The following is an 18,964-nucleotide window of genomic DNA, read 5'->3' on the forward strand; positions in this document are numbered from 1 at the left end:
CCCTTTTCCCAACCCTTTTACACTCTCCCTGCCCCTTCCCATTCTCAGTCCACATTAGAGATCCATATCAGAATTGGGTTTATCATCAATCGTATATATCATGAAATTTCTTCTTTTTTGTCGCAGCAGTACAGTGCAATACATAAAATTACTACAGCACCATGCAAAAGTTTTAGGCACCCCAGTTATATATGTGTGCGTATGACTCTTGCCTGCAGGAACACAGTTACTGAACAATTTTAATCATAAATTTACTTTGAACTTTGAACATTTGCACTTTGAAATCACTGCAACTAACGGCAAAGAGCACATTGAGCTGTTATCAAATGCCAAGGTGACCTCTTTGCCTCTTCAGTTTTCTTTCCTCCTTTAAAACATTCCTTAAAATGTACAGTTATGTCCAAGGTGATGGCCATTTGCCCTGATATCTACTTACATGACTCAGTGTGAAATGTTATTTGTTAGCAGCCCCATGAAGTTCTTTGCTCCCTTAAACCTGCTAGAAGCTGCAGCCACTGTTACCAGCATGAGGGTAGAAAATTGTATTAGTAAGAGGTGAGTTAGATACCTAGGTTCCAAGTGTTGCTGGGCAACAGAGGCCTACCAAGGTCCAGTACAATTGTAACATTTCATTCCTGTTCTTGCACTCAAAACCTCTTGCAATGAAGACCATTTGTCTTCTTAGCTGTCTACTGCACTTACTCGCTTATTTTCATTGACTCTTGAATGACGGCACCTTGGTTTCATTGCATTTCCCCAGTTCTGGATATACTTTGATGCTCTCCTGTTTTTGTGGATGACTTGACATTTACCCACATAACACTGCATAGGAAACTAAACCTGAGGTTATAAGGAAGTGCAATTAAGTGGTTCTATTGACTTACAAAGGACTAACTCCAGTGTTGCTTCTCAAAATCTTTTAAAAAATTAGTCAGCTACTGAAAGCTCTGTCACCTGCTGTAGCTTAAAATGGTGATCCACATGATACTACTGAATTTTGATTCTTACATATCTCGATCTTCCCAATTTTGTTTGTTGGATTTTGCGTGCAGGAGCACAGTAAATAATCGGAGACCAAAATACAGATACAGAGGATTCCGATTAATTGAGACACATCGGGACCTGTATATTTTGGGCTAATTAAGTGGTTGCCCCAATTGGCCAAAATTTCATGAAAGCATATACAGAAGACAAGCTACCATTTAACTGAGTAACAAATCATGTATTTAAATGAAGTACAGAACAAAGTAGAACACTAGCAAGACTACTACAATACTATAAAACTGTGATCCATAATAGCGATCAGAGGAATTCATCCAGTGTATACTGCTGTGTTCTCTTGATTGACTGTAAATGTGCAAAAGAACTGAAGATAATGGACTGCACTTGTACATTGTTTTCAACCATTGCTGCCAAATCTTCATTTTCATTGTAATATTCAAGATGATTGTCAATATTTACAAATTCTTAATAGTTCCTAACTTGTTGAAGTAGTAAAATTGTTTCATTTTCAGTCCTAGTCATTTCTGGTATCTCCAAGCCTGAATGCTTGAAACTGCAGTGAGCAAAACAGTTCCAAATTATCTTACTGCTTGTTCCTCTCCAACTATCAGTAACAAAAATCACTGATTTTTGAGCACAAACACATTCAATTGATGCTATTTAAAAACTTGTTCTGTCTAAGCATAGCGTATTGTTTAATGGTCACATAATTGCATACGATTGATAATATTTAGAGATTTCAGCAGAAGTCTTCTGTCTCGGTTAAGCAGCAGGTAAGCAGTGTTCCAAATAAAAGAAGGGAATCTTGGCAATGTTCCTGATTGGTTTTTATTCTTTAAGAGTTGTTGCAAATAAGTGGCTGTCTTGACTAATGGATGGTTCAATTAACCAGAATCCACTGTACTTCCAAATTAGGACAGTTAGACTAGACATCAGAACAGAAGAAATTTGAGCCCCATTTTTTCACTGAACTTTCTCTGTCTTAATCTAACTAATCCTAGTGAAGACAAAACACTACAGGCCCTTTGGCCCATGATGTTATGCCAATCTTTTAACCTACTACAAAATCAACCTAACTTTTCCCTCCTAGATAGCCCTAATTTTTCTATCACCCATGTTCAGTCCAGAGTTTCTTAAATGTCCCTAATGTAACTGCCACCACCCCGAACAGCACATTACACACACTCACCACTCTGTGTAAAAAAGAACATTTAACATCCTAACATCCTTCCTTTCCTTTTCTCTAATCACTTTAAAATTATTGCCCCTCATATTAACATCTCTACCCTGGGGAAAAAAGTTTTTGGCTGCCCACTTGATCAATGTCTCTTATCATCTTGTACACCTCTACCAAGTCACCTGTCATTGTTCTTCACCTAAAGAAAAAAGCTATTGCTCACTCAACCTATCCTCATAAGGCATGCTCTTTAATCCTGGTAAATTCCCTCTGCACTCTCTCTAAAGCTTCCACATCCTTCCTAAAGTAACATGACCAGAAATTAACAGAATATTCTAAGTGTGGTCTAACCAGTGTTTCTTTTTAAAGCTGCAACATTACCTCACAGCTGTATAAAACCTTAGTATTTCATTCAGTAAAATCATAATTGAAGTGATCTGCCTCAGCAAGTGAAAGGTTGGCTTATTTGCCTGTGTGCCATACTTTTGTATACCTTCACAAGGAATTTTGAAAAAGAAAAGCACAGCTTTGATGAAGCTTGTCGCCAGCATATCCATCTTTCAATGAGGCGGTGTTGTTTACAAGTTTCAATATGAAAAGACTGATCAAATTACATGTATATAATTGGGAAATTCCTTTGACCCTCAGCTGTTATATTGTTTATTACACAGGCCACTTGTGAAGGTGATGGGAACATGCTGGGTTTTCACCAATATACCCCACTGCCTCAAGGGACTCGTGATGGCAGTAACCACAAAGGTAAGACTCCACTTTGGCCAAAGTAGCATCAATGTTTGTGAGAAATACAAAGTCAGGTGTGAGTGTGACCTTTGAGAAGGATGCAGAAACCTCCAGTGTGAGTTGGACAAGTTGAGTGATTGGGTAAGTACAGTGTAATGTGAGTAAATGTCAAGTTATCCACAAAAAATAAAACAGGAAACCAGATTGTCTAAATACATCAGGATCAGGAGAAATGCAATGAAACCAAATGTCCCGATACACCAGTCAATGGAAGTGAGTGTGTCAGTGTGCTAGACCACTAAGAAGGTAAATAGTCTGTTGGTCTTCATTGCAAGAGGTTTTGAGTGCAAGGACAGGGGTGATTTGTTGCAATTGTACAGGGTCTTGGTGTGACCGCATGCTGTATACTGTGTGAAGTTCTTATCTTCCTCCCTGTTCTTGTGATGGGTGGAGTGTAACTTACATTCACATAACTATCTCCTGGGCTTAGAGAACTGTGTGTAAAGGTAGGGTGGACTGATTGTATTTATATTTTGAACACAGAACAGAACAATACAGGACATTCCCTTTGGTTCTGCTAAACCAATTACCGCATCTCTGTTCTGAGACTGTCCCCTCTGGTCTACACTTCCCAACTATAGGAAACGTCCTCTCCATGTTCATTCTATCCAGGCCTTTCTATATTCAGTGGGTTTCAATTAGACAATCACTCATTCTTTCAAACTCCAGCGAGTACAGGCCCAGAGCCATCAAACTTCCCTCATAGGTTAACTGTGGAAAAGTCAATAAATATATTCAGGAAGGAGTTAGATATAAGTCTTCTGGATACAGAGATTTGGGAATATGGAGAGAAAACAAGAACTGGATACTGTTTAGGTGATCAACCACTGTCATATTGAATGGTGGAGCAGACTGTCAGGGCTGAATTGCCTACTCCTTTCCTAGTTTCAATACTTCTAATCTAAATGCCTTTGAAGTGTGAGACATAGACTAAAACTTGTAACACAGAATTGCTGGGAAAATTAAATAACAACATTTGCCACTAACTAATCTGTTCCTCCATTGTAGGAGGATGTCAAGGCTTTGGAGAGGGAGCAGAAGAGGTTTACCAGGATGCTGCCTGGATTAGATGGCATGTGCTATATTGAGAGTTTGGACACACTTGGGTTGTTTTCTCTGGAGTGGCAGAAGCTGAAGGGAGACCTGATAGAAGTTTAAAAGATTATGAGATGCCTAGATAGAGTAGGTACACAGTATTATTTCCCCATTGTGGAAATGTCTAATATCAGAGGGTGTGCATTCAAGGTGAGAGAGGATAAGTTCAAAGGAGATGCAAGAGGCACAGAGAGTTGTGGGTGCCTGGAGTACCCTACATGGGGTGGTGGTAAAGGTGGGTGCATTAGGGACATGAGACATTTAGATAAGCACATGAACATAAGGGAACTGGAAGGGTATGGACATTGTTTAGACAGAGGGGATTTGATTACTAAGTTTGACGACACAGTATGGGCTGAAGGATTTGTTCCAGAACTATGTTCTATGTATTCGGCAATACTCTCAGTAATTAATGGTGCAAGACTTTATCTAGCTGTCTATTTTTGGAGCATTTGCAGAAGTATTGCTATGACTGGCTTGGTAATCTATACATCAATTCTGTTATTAGCTTTAATTGGCAATGACCCCTATTCTGTCTATGACTAATTTGTCATTATTAATTTTGATGCGTTCACTTTCACTGTGCTGAGTATAATGGAGTAATTAACACCTGAATACTTGACTAATAGTTATATTTTCTGTGCCTTAAAGGTGCCTGACTTTCTTTTAAATTGAAATTATTTATCAATTGTAATTGCGGTTGTATAGAATGCTTTTCTCTGCAATAAATTTTGTAAATAATGAATGCTCTGAAGATTTATAGATTCCATTTGCATTCAGTTACATTATCATGCTCTCGGGATACTCCAGATGGTTGCCAATGGACCAAACATGTCCTCAGCTTTAAAGCCTCATCTTTAATACTCCATTTGGAGCATCTTTAGAGCAACTTGCTGCATCGTGCAGAGTTAACCGACTAAGCAATAATTTTTGATTGATGTGTTCCTGGCGTGGTAACGTAGTGGGTAGTACAACGCTCTTGCAGCACCTGCAACCTGAGTTCACATGCCACCCTTCTCTGTTAGAAACTTATAAGTTTTCCCCTTGACCACATGGGTTTCCTCCAGGGACTCTGGTTTCCTCCCTCATTCCAAAGACATGTAGCGTAGGTTAGTAGGTTAATTGGTTACAAGGGTATAATTGGACAGCATGGGTGCGGTGACCTGGAAAGGTCTGTTACCACACTGTATCTCTAAATAAAATAAAACTCTGGATCTAGGTACGTGATCCTAGGTAAAAAGAATCTGAGTTGTAATAATGATTGAGTACAAGTGGAAGGAAAGGCTAACTCAACTCAAAATATGCTGATTAACTTTGTAATGACAATTGGAATAGTAACTGGAGAGAGAAGGGGAATGAACACTAGGTCACTTCTCATTCCAGGTTAAAACCTAGCTCTTCACAGCCACTTCATGAAACAGATTAATCCTTCAGAAAACACACACATCTCACATCTTCTGGCCTATTAAAATTTTGATCTGTTGTCTGAAGATTCCTTACCCCTCTTTCCTCTGTGTTTAGCAGATATGACAGAGATTGCAAAGGGTTGGATGTACATGACAGTTTCATTGGCCATAAAGGAAGGTGCATATAGTTTTGGAAGAATCTCCCAGGTCAGCATTGCATATGGCATCACAGTATCATTCAGTTTTAGACTCAAAATGGAAGCCATGTAGGTGGCCTGAGGTACAGATAAATTTCTGCATCTCAGAATGGACTGGGCTGCATCACTGGGTGGATGCAGCCCAGTCCATCATAGGCAAAGCCCTCCCCGCCATTGAGCACACTTACGTGGACCACTGCCACAAGAAAGCAGCATCCATCATCAAGGACACCCACCATGCTCTCTTCTTGCTGCTGCCATTGGGAAGGAGGTACAGGATCTTTTGGTTCCACACCACCAGGCTCAGGAACAGTTACTACACTACAACCATCAGGCTTCTGAACTAATTCCACACCTATGACTTTGCTTTCCTGGACTCTGCAACTCATGCTCTCAATATTATTTATTTATTGATTTTGCACTTCGATTATTTGCCTGTCTTTGTGTATAGTTTTTCAATGTTTCTGGTGTATTTCTTTGTCCTCCTGTGAATGTCCACAATAAATTGAATCTCATATAATAGAATGGATTCCTGTTAATTGGGACACATTGGGACCAGTACATTTTGGCCATTAGCTGAAGTTTCATGGGAGTAGTTAAAAGATATAAAAATGACAAACTGCCTGTAGTGGTCAATTGTAGCAAACCAGTGCTGCTACTGGCAACCCCCACAGATTGTTACCCTTTCATGGCAGCCCTCCAATCAATCCAATAATGATGTTCCAAAGTTGAAGAACTGTATATATTAGTGACTAGCAAGACACACAGTCATGAAGCGATGTAGTGAAGCATACTTTAACATAATTAAACAGTCAACAAAAGATATGATATCTGTTGCTCCTCAGCTCCAAGATGCCCAAAACAAAGCACAATTGCATAACTTATTCCTTACACTGCTATTTAACTGAGTAACAACATGTATTTAAATGAAATACAGAAGAAATGAGAATACCCACAGAAGAAATGAGAATGCTAACAATACTACTACAGAACTTTAAAACTGTAGTTCCTAATAGATATCAGTGGAGGAATTCATCCACAGTATATGCTGCTGTGATCTTTTGATTGACTGTGAACATATCATCACAGACACCTAGTGCAGATATTGGACTGTGATCACACAATACATTTGATGATTGCATCCTACAAATCTTCAATTTCATTGTAACATTCAAGATGATTGTCGATACCTTCTAATTCTTAACTCGTTGAAGTAGTGGAATTGTTTCACTTTCATCCCCGGCTGCTGTTTCTGGCATCTTCAAGCAAGCCTGAATGCTTGAAACCACAGTGAGCAAAAGAGTTCTAAATTGCCTCACTGCTTATTTTTCACCAACTATTAGTGACAAAGATCACTGCCTTTTGAACACAAACACACACAATTGATGCTATTTAAGAACTGTCCATTCTAACCATGGTATAGTGCTTAGCGTCCACGTAAGTACACCCAGCTGACATTAGTTAGAAACTTCTGCAACAGTCTCCTAGACCATTCCCTTGTGTTTATGTCCTTAAGTTTTAATGTAACTCCAGCCTTGCATATGCAACAGAAAGGGAAGGCATAGGATGAACACAACAAGATGGACATGATTAAAGTTAAGACGGGCTGACAGAACATAAAATAGCCAGTGTCTGTGGGAAACATTTGTGGAAATGTTGGATGCTTCCACAACTTGCTTGCTCTCTGAAGTATACCACCTTTACCATTCTAAAATTACCAATCTTATAACTTTGCCCATATCTTCCACCAATCTGTGCCCAGCAGTGCTGCCTACTCCTTTCTGAAATTATAAATTTGATATCCAACCAGTGAAATAGCTTTTAAGTTGTGAATTTTAAAAAAGAGCAGCAGGGTAGCATAGTGGTTAGCACAATGCTTTACAGTGACAGCAACCTTGCTGTCTGTAAGGAGTTTGCACATTCTTCCCGAGGTCACATGCATTTCCTCTGAATACTCCGCTCACCTCGCATTGGTTCTGCCACATCAAGTCATCTGCAGTCCGGACCAGCAATGGCCAAACATTGGCTCATTCCCTGCTTTCGGGCTTGGGCCCCCCTACCTCAATTTGGCCCCTACATGCCACGGGCAACCATCTTGCATCTTTGAGACTTCAATTCACACCACAAAAAAAGCCAGGCTGTACAGACAGCTCAAAAGCCCAACTCCGAAAGTTAAGTTACAGGCTATTGATTGCAGTGATCATCGAACAGAGAAAGTGTGATCAATAAAGTACTTAGTAATTTTGTTTGCTTCTGGCAAGTAGTTGCTGTGCTTCATCAGTGCCAACTTACACAGACCCCAGTCAGTTTAGGTTGGCAACAACAACTCTGCCACAATCTCTGTCGGCACAGGTGCACACAAGGCTACGTGCTTAGCCCCCTGCTCTACTCGCTTTACTCTTATGACTGTGTGGCTAAGCACAGCTCCAATGTGTTATTCAAGTTTTCTAATGAAACCACTGTCTTATGCCACATCAAAGGTGATGATGAATCGGCATATAACAGAGTGGTTAATAATTTGGCTGAGTGGTGCCATAACAACAATGTCTTACTTAATATCAGCAAGAACGAAGAGCTGATTATTGACTTCAGGAGGAGGAAATCTGAGGTGCATGAGCCAGTCCTCATCAAGGAATCTGAGGTGGAGAGGGTCAGCAACATGGAATTCCTGAGTGTTATCATTTCAGAAGACCAGTCCTGAACCCAGCACGTAAGTGCAATTACAAATAAAGCTCTGCAGCACATTTACTTCCTTAGGAGTTTGCGAAGATTCAACATGACATCTAAAACTTTAACAAATTTCTATAGATGTGTAGTGGAGAGTACATTGACTGGCTGCCTCATAGCCAGGTTGGAAACACGAATGCTCTTGAATGGATCAGCCCACAAAACGTAGCGGGCAAATCACAAGCAAGATGTAATCTGTAGATGCTGAAATTCCAAGCAACACACACAAAATGCTGGAGGAAATCAGCAGGCCAGGCAGCATCTATAGAAAAAAGTGCAGTTGATGTTTCAGGCCAAAAATGTAGTGGATATGGCCCAGTCCTTCATGGATAAAGCCCCCCTCACCATTGAGCATGTAGACATGGAGTGATTTCGCAGGGAAGCATCATCCATCTTCAGGGATCCCTACCACCCAGATCATGCTGTCTTCTTGCTATTGTCATCAGGAAGAAGATACAGGAGCCTCAGGGCTCACACCACCAGGTTTAGGGACAGTTATTACCCCTCAGCCATCAGGCTCTTGAATCAAAGGGGCTAACTTCACTCAACTTCAATTTCCCCATCACAGATTTGTTCCCACAACTTATAGACTCACTTTCAAGGACCTTTCATCTCATGTTCTTGATATTTATTGCACATTTATTTACTTCTTCTTCTTCTTCTCTTCTTCTTCTTCTTCTTCTTCTTCTTCTTCTTCTTCTTCTTCTTCTTCTTCTTCTTCTTCTTCTTCTTCTTCTTCTTCTTCTTCTTCTTCTTCTTCTTCTTCTTCTTCTTCTTCTTCTTCTTCTTCTTCTTCTTCTTCTTCTTCTTCTTCTTCTTCTTCTTCTTCTTCTTCTTCTTCTTCTTCTTCTTCTTCTTCTTCTTCTTCTTCTCTTCTTCTTCTTCTTCTCTCCTTCTCTTCTCCTTCTCCTTCTCCTTCTCCTTCTCCTTCTCCTTCTCCTTCTCCTTCTCCTTCTCCTCCTCCTCCTCCTCCTCCTCCTCCTCCTCCTCCTCCTCCTCCTCCTCCTCCTCCTCCTCCTCCTCCTCCTCCTCCTCCTCCTTCTCCTTCTCCTTCTCCTTCTCCTTCTCCTTCTCCTTCTCCTTCTCCTTCTCCTTCTCCTTCTCCTTCTCCTTCTCCTTCTCCTTCTCCTTCTCCTTCTCCTTCTCCTTCTCCTTCTCCTTCTCCTTCTCCTTCTCCTTCTCCTTCTCCTTTGTATTTGCATGGTTTGTTGTCTTTTTGCACCTCCTTCTCCTTCTCCTTCTCCTTCTCCCTTGTATTTGCATGGTTTGTTGTCTTTTTGCACACTGGTTGAATGATCAGTTGGTGTGATCTTTCATCAGTTCTATTATGGTTATTATTTTATTATGGATTTGTTTGTGTACTCACACAAGAAAATGAATCTCAAGGTTGCATATGGTGACATATATGTACTCTAACAATAAATTTACTTTGAACTGTGAACTTTGAAACGTCTCTCTGTCTTGGCCATTTAAATTCTTGTTCAGATGTCTCTTCAATGTTGTGAGAACATCCGCCTCCACCACCTCCCAGGCAATATGTCCCAGATTCTAACTACCCTCTGGTTATAAAAAAATTCTCCCTCAGATTCTTTTTCAACCTCACAGAACTCACCTTAAACGTTTGCCCTCTAGTCTTAGATACCTCTGCCCTGTGCAAAAGTTTCCTATATGAGGGGAGAATGTACAAAATCCTTACTGACAATGGCAGGAATCGCACCCCAGTCTTACACTGGCGTTGTAAGGCATTACACTAACAGCTAAGCTACTGTGCCAGCATGTAGAAGTCAGGGAGCTGGCAACAACAATGAAACAACTCTAGCTTTGGTTTTCATAGCATTTGAAGAGATAAAATTTGATTGTAATGTTAACACATGGCTCTTAACAGTACTTTTCCTCTGTTGTATTTCACAACATGTTAGAGAGAAAGAAGCATCATTTATTTATTAGTATTTGATTATTTTGAAATGGAATACCATGTCATATACCTTTCTTCATCATAAATTACATTAATCTGAATATTTTCCATTGATGTGCATCCTAAGGGCTGTGAAAATTTGTTTTTTCTCTCTATCCGTAAAGTAAAATCTTCAGGTCACCCAAATGCTTTCCTAAATGCTAGATTCCTTTGTTTGCAATATAATTGAGTGACAGCATTTGGCAAGCATCAATTGTAAGTATTATAGTATACCAAGAGATTTAATAACATTCTTGTTGCCTGCCTCTTTGATGGGCTCCCTTACAACATATCAAAGCTATTGTGGTATATGTCTTTTAAATATTTACAATGCACTTTTGAGTAAAAAGTTACCCACTGTGAGATGTACGCTTGGGAAAAATATGTATTGCACGAGCTGGAGCTTAAATGAAGCTAAGTGTAGATTTATAGTCAGTTGATTACATTGGACAACAAAATTTTTTCGAGAGTGTTGCCTTCTCAGAAATTTTTTTTTTGAAGCTGAACACAATATAATTTCAGCCTACTTGTATTACATTAAAATTTAGAGAAACAGGAAATTAACTTTTACTGAATATATGTTTAATTGCATAACTGTGCTGACACTTCACAATAGTTCAGCTAAGCTAAAATGTTTTGTTGATAATTTTTGTCTGTATTCAGTGTCTGAGGCTTCTCACTTGTGCCCAACAATAATCAGCCCATATTGATGAATTCCAGTTGCTCTGTTACCGTTTCTCCATGACCACAATGTCCTGGTGAAACCTTTCACCGTGCTTGTCGCTGACAGCGTTAAGATTTACAGGGAAGAAGTCTAAATGGGGTACGCAGAAAATGAATCTTTAGTGACATGTTGCACTTAATGATTTTCCATGCTTGAACCATGTTACCAACCAGCTGCATGTAGTTTGGTGCTCTGTAGTTGCCAAGAAAAATTTCAGCAACATCCGTGAATGTTTTCCATGCGATTTTCTCCCATCCCACTAGAAGTTCTTCGAATTGCCTGTCATTGATTACCTGTTTGATTTGTAGACAACAGAAAATGCCCTCCTTAATCTTGGCATCAGTTCTTCTGACTTGAGTTCTGATTTGAAATAACAAATACAGACAATTTCGAAAAAAAAAATGGTGCATAGGGAAAATTCATGATGATTTTTATGATTGGCAGCCCAAAATCCACAAGGTATAGCAAAAAGTATTCAGGAAGCAAAATATTTGTTGTCTGTTGTTATCTGAAGTAATATTCAGTTTGTTCTTTTTAAAGTGTGACTAAAATAGCAAAGAGAAGATAATGAAACTGACCTTTGTGTTGGCATGCTTAAAGGGCAGAAAGGCCAGTTCTAGTTTAGCAGAATCTCAGTGCAGACTGCAGTCTGTGCAACTACATATCAATTAAAAAAAAGTATTAACATGGGAGATGACTTTAACTAGTGCATTCACATTGCAACAAGAAAGAGAGAAAGAGGACAGATCAATGTGCATAGGTATGTTATCAGTCCATACGTAGTGCTAAAGGAAGTCGTTGCTCTCAAAGAAATAGATCCATACATTTCTTACCCCTTTAGATTAATGTAATATAAAACTGTATATGTACGAAACATTCAATTTCCCTTTCACAAACCATATTCGAGTGAACGTGTTCCCACAATAACGGTCCATAAATTATTTTATTATACTAAAGATTCAGTCTTTTGGGTGGTGCTTTGTTTCTTTCAGAATCTCTGGACCTGTGGAGTGGCATCGGGTTTGGTTTCTCTCTTTCAGGTGTCACGTTGCTGTTAGTGACATGATCATCACAAAGTGTCAAGTCCGGTGGCTGTAATGTGTCCATCTTGTTGGTTACAATCAACACAGGTGTGTTCTTCGACTGAGCATCCAGTATCTGGTCCACATGACACCTCCATGTATGATATCCAAAATCCACAGTGTACATCATGGTCGAGTTCTTGCAGCTATCCTATTGGGCGTCCACTTGTCTTCTCAGTAATCATGCACTAGGACTTCCTGTACAACCTTTAAGCTTCTCGCTGCTTCACCTGGCAACTGGCTGAACTGTTTATTCTGCAATTCCCTCTGTAGGTGTCATTTCAGAAGGTCTATATGAGATCTGAGGTTCCCGTTCAGGAACAGATTGCAGGTGCTTGATTTGTCATTGCATGAACAGAGTTCCGATACACATAAAGGGAAGTTGTCCACCTTGTGCTGTGGAGAAATGACCTCCTTGTCCATAGCTTTAATAGACATATTGAATGTTCTGATAACTTTCAGCCAACCCATTTGTTCCTGGGTGGCGAGGACCTGACATGAAATGTCTGATGCCATTTTTCTTCATGAATAATTTGAATTCTTCTGACTTGTATTGTGGTCCATTGTCACTCACAATTTTTTCAGGTAAGCCATTTCTGGCAAGGAGCCCTCAGAGCGGAAACAGTCTTTCCTGAGGTGGTTGACTTCATCAGTGTGACCAGCAGCCACTTCAAATGGGCATCTACGGCAATCAGAAACATGGAGTTCATGAATGGCCCAGCAAAGTCAATATGCACTCTTTGCCATGGTGATGATGGCCACTCCCACAGGTGTAATTGTGCCTGTGGGGGTGAATTTGAACTTGTTGGCATCCCAAACAGCTTTTGGTCAAGTCTTTAATCTATCTATCCATTCTCAGCCACCTCACGTAGCTCCAGGCCAGACTTTTCATCTTGACTGTACGCAGGTGTCCTCCATGCCGATTCTCTAACACTCTGGTGTACAGTTTAGAGGGAACCACAACACAAGATCTACACATCAGCCTTCTTTGATCTACCAACAGTTGGTCTCGGCTCACTGAAAACTCTGGAAAAACAGGGTTATCATCCCAGATGGAGACTCAGGAATAGGGTTGCGCTCAGATGTAGAAGGATTCTTAATTGCTGTTTCTGTAACAATTTTGTTTTATCAGTCAGGGTTGTGAGCCCTGAGCTGAACCCTCGAACTTGGAGGACCGATGGACCATTCTTAGTCTGGCCTCTACCCTTTGACCTGTTTAGCATGGGTGACCCTACCAAGCACCAAGGCATAAAGCCCTGACTCCAGCCAGCGTAGCTCTCTGGGTCATTGAGAGATGCAAGCGTCCAAGCCCAACAATAACGTTGTGGTCCACTTGGAGGATATTAACCACATTTCCACTATATTGTAAAGAAAAACATCAAAGGCACAATAGACTGACAAGAAAAGTGGAGAGAAAGAAAGAGAGAGAGAAAGAAAGAGAAGGAATCAGAATCATAATCAGATTTAATATCACCGGCGTATGTCGTGAAATTTGTGAACTTTGCAATGAACTACATGATCTATAATTAGAAAGAAAAATACTGAGTTAAGTGTGTATATGTTCATTAAATAGTAAAGTTAAAATAAATAGTGCAAAATAACAAAAATAAGAAAGTAGTAAGGCAGTGCTCATGAGTTCATTGTCCATTTAGAATTTGGATAGCTGAGGGGAAGAAGCTGTTCCTGAGATGAGAGAGAGGAAACTAGTTCTGCCATCCATAAGAATAAACATATGTACATGCACCAGACTTTTGAATTTAGTAATATTATGGGAGCTTTTTTGTATGGCAGAATGGTAGTGTAGCAGTTCACCTGTGACCTGGGTTCAATTCAGACACTGGTGTATGAGTTTGTGCATTCTTGCCATGACCATGTGGGTTTTCTCCAGGTGCTCCAGTATCTTCCTACATTCCAAAGACATACGGGTTAGTAGCTTGATTCATCATATGGGTGCAACTGAGCGGTGTGAGTTAGGTGGGCTGGTAGCTCCTGTTACTGTGCTGCATCCCTAAATAAAATAATCTGCTCATTCATTCCCTGGGGATGGTGTGTTCCAAAATAGAGCAGTGTGTTAAGCAACAGGGGTACCAGGACATTGATTCCATACTGAAAAGCACATTTGGAATTCTTGACCCTACATAAATCAGCATTTACAGTTTTACAGTCTGCTTTTCCAAGTTATTCCATTAAAGTACTGATTGGATGACACCATTGTAGAACATTCCAATGCCAACTGCTAATTTACCCAGAGTGACCTACCAAAGCTCATATAATAGTATCAATCAAACTTTCAAATGGTTGAGAGATGTGTGTTTGAAGTGACATCTTTCAACAGATGAAAGCAGCTTAAAACTGACAAGCTTAAGTCAGACCAGAATCATGCATCAAGTTGTATCAGTTGTGTGACAATCTTCTGCAATGTGTCTTCCTTAATTAGTGACAATGCTTATTTTCTGTTGTCAGTGCTCTTCCTATTAACGTAATTATTTTTCCTTGTTTATACTTTAAATGTATTTATCGTTTAAATGTAATTTAAGTCATGTAAACAAACTCGTATTGCATTTATCTAATTAATTGTGAATATGTATTAAAGCAGAGTGATAGTATTATTTTAGTCTCCCTTAGGATTAGTCATCTCCCTCAATGTTGTTAAAATTTTGCATTGTATAAACTTGTTATTAGTCTCTGTTGTTATTAATGAAGGGAATCACCAATTTCAACTTGGCAAGTGGAATGATCTTTCCTGCAATGTTAGTAGTGAGATTATGATTTAAAATGATATAAAGCCTCCAGTTGGTGGTCTAGTTTTTTGCTCCATGCATGTTAGACTGGGTTTTGCTCAGCAAAAGAATGCTACATAGTTCAATCAAATTTTTGTTTGAAGTGTGAACTGTTAATGCAAGGGGAGAATTGGGACATCTGGGAATTTAGTGGGCAGGTCAATCCGCAGTGTGGCTTCTCAACCAATTATATCGAAATGAACAGGAAATAAAAAATGGAACAACCTTGGCAGGATGTATTAAAAGAACTAAATTTGGTGTCATATTAGGTAGAGAAAGACAACATTTGATTGAGAGGAAAATGACAGCAAAGAAAATATTAAAGTATATCTCATTTAATATCTGCTAAGATGCTGCCTGAAAGAATGAGGCACCACCTTCTTAATGGTTATTTTGTAGTTTCATGAAAGTCAATTACATGTCAAAATGGTAATTTTTTGTAGTTTGCTATCTTTAAACGTGACTGATAGTTTATTTTAAACTCAATGGCCACTTTATTAGGTACCTCATGTACTTAATAAAGTGACCACTGAATGTATGTTTGTCACCCATCCACTGCAAGGTTTAACACGAAGTGCATTCAGAGTTGCTCTTCTGCACACCACTGTTGTAACACATGGCTGTTTGAGTCACCTTCCAGTCAGCTTGAACCAGTCTGACCATTCTCTAAACTCTCTCATTAACAAGGCATCTTCACCCACAGAACCACCACTCATTGGATGCTTTTTGTTTCTTGCACCATCCTCTGTAAACGCTAAAGCAGGAATTCACAACTATTTTCATGCCATCGAGCCTTACCATTAACAAAGGGGTCTGTGGACCACAAACTGGGAACCAGCTCGAGGGACTTTTGTGTGAGAAAGTACCAGGAGATCAGCAGTTTCTGAGATCTTCGAACCACTCCATCTGGCACCAACAATTGTTCCAAGGTCAAAGTCACTAAAATCGTGTTTCTTTCCCATTCTGATGTTGGGCCTGAACAACAACTGAGTCTCTTGACTATGTCTGCATGTTTTTCTGCATTGTGTTGCTCCCGCATGATTCGCTGATTAGATATTTACATTAACGAGCAGGTGTGTGGGCGTAGCTAATAAGAAGGGCACTGAGTGTTTATCTTCCATGCAAAAAGAACATCACATAATTTAATGCTTTTCAGAAGGAAGCTGTTAAGTTCTACTTTTACAATATTAAAGCAGTGTATTTGTGACAGTGACTTTTCGATTTGGGCAATTAGTACACACTTTACTCTTCATCTGATGTTGGAATAGTATTCCCTTAAGTAGCAGTTAGAATCCTGAGCTGAACTATTACTTTCATTGTACTTAATATTGACTGCAACATGGTCTATCCTGATTGGTATATTTTGTGTGTTCTTCTAGAATGTGGGTTTGATTTCAACATTTAAGAGAAGTTCAGTTCAGTACATGGATGGGAGGACTATGGAGAACTATAGTCTGGGTGAAGATCAATGGCACTAGGCAGATTAACAGCATGGACTGGATGGGCTGAAGGCCCTGTTTCTCTGCTAGTATTCTATGACTATAACCATGTCGATGTAATGTGGACCTGCAAAGATTCAAACTGTGTAGTGATCTCAAAATCTAGAAAGAAACACAGTAGAATCCTTAATTGAGACGTACTCACACAAATATTAATCGTAATAGACATTTAGTTAGGTACATGGATAGAAAAATTTATTGGTGCAAAATGTAGGCAAGTGGGACTAGTTCAAGTAGGTAAATGGACATGGACAAATTGGGTCAAAGGGCCTTTTTCCATGCTGCACAAATCTCTCACTCTATAAGTATTCAAGTATTGTTGTTTGTGCTATAAATCTTCCCTACAAGCAAAGACAGACCACAATTCGGGGATGACATGGTGGCGTAACTTTATTGCAGCACCAGTGACCCAAGTTCAGTTCCACTGCTGTCTGTAAGAACTTTGTACATCCTGCTCATAAGCATGTCATTTCCATTGGGTGTTCTGCGTTTCTCCCACGTTCCAAAGACATATAGATCAGTCAGTTAATTGGTCATATGGGTGTAATTGGGCAGCACAGGCTCGATGGTCTGGAAGAGTCAGTTACCATGCTGTATCTCTGAAAGAAACAAATTTGGAACATAAATAACACACACAAAATGCCAGAGGAGCTCAGCAGGTCAGGCAGCATCAATGGAAAGGAATACACAGTCCATGTTTGGGGCTGAGACCCTTCATGAGTTCTGATGAAAGGTCCCAGCCTTTTGACTGTTTATTCCTTTGTATGGATGCTGTCTGACCTTCTGAATTTCTCCAGAGCCTTGTGCGTGTTATTTTGGATATGCAGCATCTGCAAAAGCTCTTGTGTTTCAGGAAGGTAGCTCTTCTGCATTGTGAATCTACGTCCACTGAGAGAACATATACATCATGAATGGAACATTGAAGTTCATTCTAAAACCGGTCTTTCACCACAGTCACGTGTTCTTTCTTCCTCATCTTGAGATTGTCTATACAACACAAGTGTGAGGTTTTTAGATGAACAGTTCAGTATTGCTGAGGTGTGGGATTACGCTGCGAGGACACCTCAGAATGTACCCTCATCCAGTTGTCATTTATCACAGCATTTAATAATAAACCACCTCTATCTTAATCATTTTCCATAATTAAACTCTTGTTCCATCCTTTGACATATTTTTCTTGGAATCCCATAATGTGGCAATTATGTTTTTTTTTATATTCTCCAGATAATACTGTGAATTAATTGTCTCTTTTGCTGATTGAAAGGGCATGTTCCACTTTCTGAAACTCAAGGGCAAAATTCAAAGCAGAGACATCTGCATCTGTGTGTGTTATTTTCTCATTTCAAATGACCTGCTTTCAAACTGGTTCTTGAAACATTTTCTATCATTTATAATTTGTGTCTGTAATCAATGCTTGTCTTCTAATTGTGTCTTTTTGACGGAATGGGAGCACTTTCAGTTTTTCCATTTTTTTTCTGAGAATGCAAATAATCTTCCAATATTTTGTGCTTTACATATCTTTTATGTGATGACCTAGTACCTGAAAATTAATACTTGTCTACAAAATAAGAAATAGAGGAAACGAGGAGGCACGGATACCTGCTGCTTTATTGATTCTACATCCGTGTTATTTGAGCTTGTGAAATGGAACCTATGTTAGTTTATAGGTTAATGGATTTTCATAGTCATTCATCTCCCTTGTGTCAGGTTCACTCACACCTAGTTCATAGTGGCTGCCTATACTTTAATAGCATTAATTCTTGAGATCACACTTATTTGATTGCAGCGGGATACTTGCACTGTAATAATCTCCAATACAATTTGTAAAAGTGATAACTAAAGTTTAATATTTTTAAGGCATTGCTCACTTGTGTATAGTGTGAGCATCCACTTAAATCATCTGTTACTGAAAATTCCTTGTGGCATTAAACTCTATGTTGTCCATCAGATTACATGCTTTATTATTCTCTCAACAAACCAAAAAAATGCTGTAAGAAGTCAGCAGGTCGAGCAGCATTGAGGGAAATGAACAGATACCCAGCCCGAAGCGTCTACTGTTTACTTCCATCCATTGATGCTGCCTGCCCTGCTGAGTTCCACCAGCATTTTGTGTGTGTTGCTCTGAATTTCCAGCATCTGTAGAATCTCTTGTGTCTTTATTATCTCTGATGTTCAGCATTACAAGGGTGACATGCATTGAAACTATTATTTTCCTTTTAATGGAATCAGATTTCAAATGCATCCTTTATCTAACTCCTTTCCCGATCCCTTCACTAATTTGATTACAGACTGCAGTTCGAAATTTCCTCCTACTTCTCAGAAGACAAAGGGATGACATGGCAACCCCACTAGACCACATGTGATTGGTTTAGCCTCCTGTCACTCAAGCATGGCAGCCATAGGCTGTGAACCATAGAGTCATACAGCACAGAACAGACCATTCAGCCTGACTGATGATACTGAATAGGATTTCCATCTAAGGTAGTTCCATTTGCCCACATTTGACTCATAGTTATCTAA

The 18,964-nt window shown here is 39.5% G+C and overlaps 1 protein-coding gene across 4 annotated transcripts in view; it reads left to right on the forward strand.

Annotated features, from left to right (window-relative positions):
• Positions 1–18,964, forward strand: part of lrmda (leucine rich melanocyte differentiation associated) — a 1,063,446-nt gene that overhangs the window by 945,046 nt on the left and 99,436 nt on the right. For all 4 annotated transcript variants that reach the window (XM_059946545.1, XM_059946548.1, XM_059946546.1 and 1 more), the window contains one exon: positions 2,851–2,938. In XM_059946545.1, the coding sequence (XP_059802528.1) occupies positions 2,851–2,938 (88 nt within the window). The remainder of the gene's footprint in view (positions 1–2,850; positions 2,939–18,964) is intronic.

The sequence above is a fragment of the Hypanus sabinus genome, chromosome 21 (assembly GCF_030144855.1).
Source record: "Hypanus sabinus isolate sHypSab1 chromosome 21, sHypSab1.hap1, whole genome shotgun sequence".
Classification (NCBI taxonomy): Eukaryota; Metazoa; Chordata; class Chondrichthyes; order Myliobatiformes; family Dasyatidae; genus Hypanus; species Hypanus sabinus.